Here is a 5,000-nt window from a genome sequence, read left to right as displayed (position 1 = left end):
TTTATATCCAGAGAAGAAGGGGGAAAAAAACAAAGCATATGAGCTGAAGGTATGTGTGTTTTGAGAAAGAAAGAAGAAGAGGAAGAGAGAGAAGTTAAGAAAACAGAAGGTTCCATCGATTCCATTGGGCATCAAACTTTTCCTTTTTACCATTTTTATACGAAATAAATTTTTGAGTTTCATAAAAAAAATTCATTTGTGAAATTGCAGCACGCACACTCAAGGACTTCTCAGTGCATCTTGCTGTGTACACAGTATTTAAGCCATAAGACAATAGTGTTTTGTATCAGACTATTATTTTCAATAAAACCAAGAATGAAAGATTTTTTTGTATATGATCTTGTTGGTAAACATTTCCGGTTACTGTAAAATCTGAACAATACCGGCGGACCTTCAATTTCCAAATTTTGATCTCTCGAACTTTCGATTTCTCAAAGTTTTATCAAGGTCCCTTGAACTTCGAGTTATCGAGAGTCACCTGTATAGAGGCCAATTGTATTTTTCGACTTGCCAGATGTCACTAACACCCCTGACATCACAGGTAAACCATAGAAATTATAGAGGTCACTTGTATTTTTCATACCTCCGGTGGGTAATATCCCACCTGGCTGATCTTGATCACCTCTCCAACCAAAATTTTCTGGTCTTAAAAAAGTGGCCAGTATTATGAGGGAAAATTACACATGTCTGTTAACAAATGTTCCAAAAAAAAGTGGCCGATGTTCAGTTTTCAGGGGTGGCCAGTTTTGTGAAAATTTCTTTGTAAGGAAACGTTAAGATTTCTGCCGGGACTTTAAAAATCGGCAGATATTCAGGGAAGACCGGTTTTCTGAGGGGCTGGTTTGAAGAAGTTTTACTGTATATAAATGCAGTTAAACATAATGAACAGATGATGCACAATTCCTTTGCCAGCTGCAGTACCCTGGTATTAGGGCGTTTGCCTTGCAAGAGAGGCCTGGGTACCTAAGACGTTTAACATAGGTAAGTGACTGTTCCTTCAAGCACCCATCATTACAAAAGCAGTACCCACAACATTATTCTTGACATTCCTATCGTGTTTTATCGGGCGTTTATCCTATCGTATCGTGTTTAGCGTTCAGGTTTTCCGTTTTCTATCGTGTTTTCCATTTATCAGGTCCAACATGTATCGTGTTTTGCGTGTATCAGGCTTTCCGTTTATCATGAAAATCGTTAATCGTGTAGCTTTGGAAACTATCGGGATCGTATATCAAATCTAATGAAAAAGTATGATACTTTCTGAAAGCTTTATTCGTTCTGTTAAAGAAGCTATTTTTAGGAATCAAAGCAGAAAAAGAGCTATTTGTCTTTCCAGAGAGGGTGAAAATTTATCACAATTTCATTCAAATAGTCTAGAAAGTAGGCAGTGGTTTGCCGAGCAAACCAAGGACAGTGTATCTGAAAGCTGAAGTTCATAAACATTTGCTTGTCTAGAAACAATTATTTGCAAATAACACTAACAGCGAAATAAGAAGTTCCGATTTGAAAGGAAAAATCAGTAAATTACATTGTTTATTTAATACATATATTTTAATAAAGGCTCTTTTTTTCTTCCGATTTTTTCCCACCTGTATTCTACTTATATACATGTACCAACTGCTGAACTTGTGCGTGTCCTTATTAAATCTGATTTTGTGTATCACCTGTGTTTTGACAACAAACATTTGCAGGGACATTGTATTTCACACATTTAGAAGATTCAGTTTTAAAAGGGTGCAAGGGTGTTGCATATCCCAAAAGTCTGCTCAATTGAGCACGACTCAGCTGTCATCGTTGGTTTTTTTTGACTTGTACCATGTACCAATGGTCGTACGGGTAGATACTGGAAATTTATGCCAGTTTTGATGATTATTTGAATTTTTTACATACTAAACAAAACAAAAAATTTGAGTGTTTCAAAATTGCAAATTTAAAAAGAAGTCCGGTTTTGTTTAATTTTTTAAAATAGTTTATTTATTTTTTGTTAGTAAGATATCAATTCAAATAAATATGTTCCAATTACTTAAGAATATCAATTATCACTCATAGTGTAGAAATATCTAACGTATGAAGATATGGTGCAGTGCAGTGGATTATTTTAAAGCGTCATTATGAAGATGATTGTAATTGTGTAATTGTTGAATGAGCGGTGGACTTAAAGCTTGATCCAAAAATAACCCCCCCCCTCCTCGCTACACACAAAATATTACATGGCTTTATTTCACATTCAAGATAATAAACATTAGAATAAGAGAGCTACTGAAGCATGATATCACTACAATATATTACATTTAGTTAATTCCCTGTACAATTTATATATCAAACATTAGGCGACAATATAAATTTTAGAATCATTGGCTGAGAAAATTCATATAGATATCAAATAATGAATTAAAAACCGTATATAGTTTAGTTTTCTAATTTTAGCTGTGATGGTGTAAAAAAATAAATAAATGGAACTTGAAATATTTTTTTAAAAAACAGTACGACCATGGATTATAGAAATTATACGTTTTAGGTATATAATGAATATTGAAATCCTTCAATATTATTATCAACATAATGTAATTATGTTGTAGGTATCAAATTTCGTTCTGTGTAAATTGCTTCTAAATTTACAACATTTCTATCAGGTTTTCTGTTTATCGTGAAGATCATTTATCGTTTTCTGCGTTCATCAGGTCTATCGTGAAGATCGTTTATCAGTTTTTGTGTTTATCAGGTTTATCGTGTATCCTATCGTAGTGTGCATGTATCCTATCCTATCGTGTGTGTATCGTGTCAAGAATAACATCGCGGGTACTGTAAAAATCACAGGTCTTTTGGATATTACATTAAAACTGGAGGCCCTGTGTCACAGTAGGGATTGGAATGATAAAAAACCCATCACTCCTATGGCCCTCAGCTCCATGAATATGTCAAAATTTGTGGCACTTCACCTACAGCTGGTGAAGTCTATACATGAGTAAAATATCCTCGAATGGAAAATCAAACAACATATAAACAAATAAAACACAATTTCTTTAAATTGCAGCCTCTATCGGTAAACACTTACTAGGTAATTCTTCATCCATTTTTTCCTCATCACCAGCTCCTCCAGCATTACAAGATCGTAACATGTTAATGAACATGGCAGCTTTTCGTTTTCTTTCTGCTTGCATTTGTTTCTCTCTGGAGGTCTGAACGAGTTTCTCTCTGGCAGCATGAGCTAATTTGTCCTTAAGTCTTTCCTCAGCTGTTGAAAATCAGAATTGGCATACATATGATCAAGTTTTGAACAGAATCAGTAGGAATGGTCTACGAAATCAAAATCTGAAATATCAAAGATCAGAATGATCAGAATTAATTTTTTAATATTTTCCAAGTGACCTCATCCATATAAAATTACATCAGTTTTTGTTGCGCTTGGAAAGATCAAATACAGAGTTTTGCTTCAACAACTTTCAACTTCCTTAGATATTTATAATTACAAGTAAAATGTTACACATTGACTAGCTATATGTATGCATTGTTGACATTTCATTGGCATTCCAAAACCGTACAAAAAGTATTTTCATTTATCACCGATGGACAAGAATTGCAAGGATGTATACACATCTGTGTCTACTATAAAGTTTTCATTTACACTGTCGCAGATGAATATTCCACTCATTTAGACAATAAAATGCTTTCTTTCTTGTTTCATCGGATGATGAAGGTAGCTAGCATTGCAGAAAAAATGCATAACTTACGTAAGCAATATTCTATTTAGTGAAACATTGGTAGAACATCATATACAAAAAAACAATCGATTCCAGAACAGAAATGGCCAGGTTGCTTTAAAATATATCATCTATCATAGAGACAGCAGTACAAAACATACTGGAAAAAATATATATCAAATGGGCCATATCACTCACCTGAGTCACCTTGCCCATATTCAAAGATTTTCCCTATATATTTGCATATAAAGCTTTCATTCCTATTGTGGCACCAACGTAACCCCAGGGGGCCATGATTTTTACAAACTTGAATCTGCACTATGTCAGGAAGATTTCATGTAAATGTAAACTTCTTTGGCCCAGTGATTCTTCATAATAAGATTTTTAATGATTTTCCCCGATATATTTGTATGCAAAACTTTGATCTCCTATTGTCGCCCCATCCTAACCCCGGGGGCCATGATTTTTACAAACTTGAATCTGCATTATGTCAGGAAGCTTTCATGTAAATTTCAGTTTTTCTGGCCCAGTGGTTCTTGAGAAGAAGATTTTTAAAAGATTTTTCCTATATATTTGTATATAAAACTTTGATCCCCTATTGTGGCCCCATCCTACCCCCGTGGTCCATGAATTTAAGAAACTTGAATCTGCACTATGTCAAAAAGCTTTCATGTAAATTTCAGCTTTTCTGGCCCAGTGGTTCTTGAGAAGAAGACTTTTAAATGACCCCACCCTATTTTTGCATTTTTGTGATTATCTCCCCTTTGAAAGGGACATGGCCCTTCATTTGAACAAACTAAAAAGCCCTTCACCCAAGGATGCTTTTGGCCAAGTTTGGTTGAAATTGGCACATTTGTTCTGGAGAAGAAGTCGAAAATGTTAAAAATTTACAGACAGATGGACAGACAGACGACGGACAACAGGCGATCAGAAAAGCTCAAGTGAGTTAAAAATTATGTAGTTACATGTAAATTTATGTCCTCTTAGTCCCAAAGATGAAAAGAACTGGAAAAGTTAAAAATGTTCAATTGTTAACAGAGCACATGACGAATGCAGACCAATAGCAACAAGAGGTACTGTGAGCAATGCTCACTAAGAATACCCCCCGCTTACCCCAATCTCCCAAAGGGTGTTGGTAATAGGTAAAACTTCAGTATTATGATCCAAAAGGTATCTAGGAACACAGCATCTCCATGCGATGAAAAAAGCCATTAAAGAATTTAAATGGAAACCATATTGCTACTTCGATGTCCAGTGTGCATGACCTTTGACCTTTTGACCCCAAAATTGATAGGGAACATC

The 5,000-nt window shown here is 34.9% G+C and overlaps 1 protein-coding gene across 3 annotated transcripts in view; it reads right to left on the bottom strand.

Moving 5' to 3' along the window:
* The window catches only part of LOC125664636 (splicing factor, suppressor of white-apricot homolog), a 47,629-nt gene that overhangs the window by 14,715 nt on the left and 27,914 nt on the right, over positions 1-5,000 (bottom strand). For all 3 annotated transcript variants that reach the window (XM_048897475.2, XM_048897476.2, XM_056154398.1), the window contains exon 11: positions 3,053-3,232. In XM_048897475.2, coding sequence (XP_048753432.2) covers positions 3,053-3,232 — 180 coding nt within the window. The remainder of the gene's footprint in view (positions 1-3,052; positions 3,233-5,000) is intronic.

The sequence above is a fragment of the Ostrea edulis genome, chromosome 1, assembly GCF_947568905.1.
Source record: "Ostrea edulis chromosome 1, xbOstEdul1.1, whole genome shotgun sequence".
In the NCBI taxonomy this organism is placed as follows: Eukaryota; Metazoa; Mollusca; class Bivalvia; order Ostreida; family Ostreidae; genus Ostrea; species Ostrea edulis.
The sequence above is the reverse complement of the archived record's forward strand: the minus strand, read 5'-3'. Positions and strand labels throughout refer to the sequence as shown.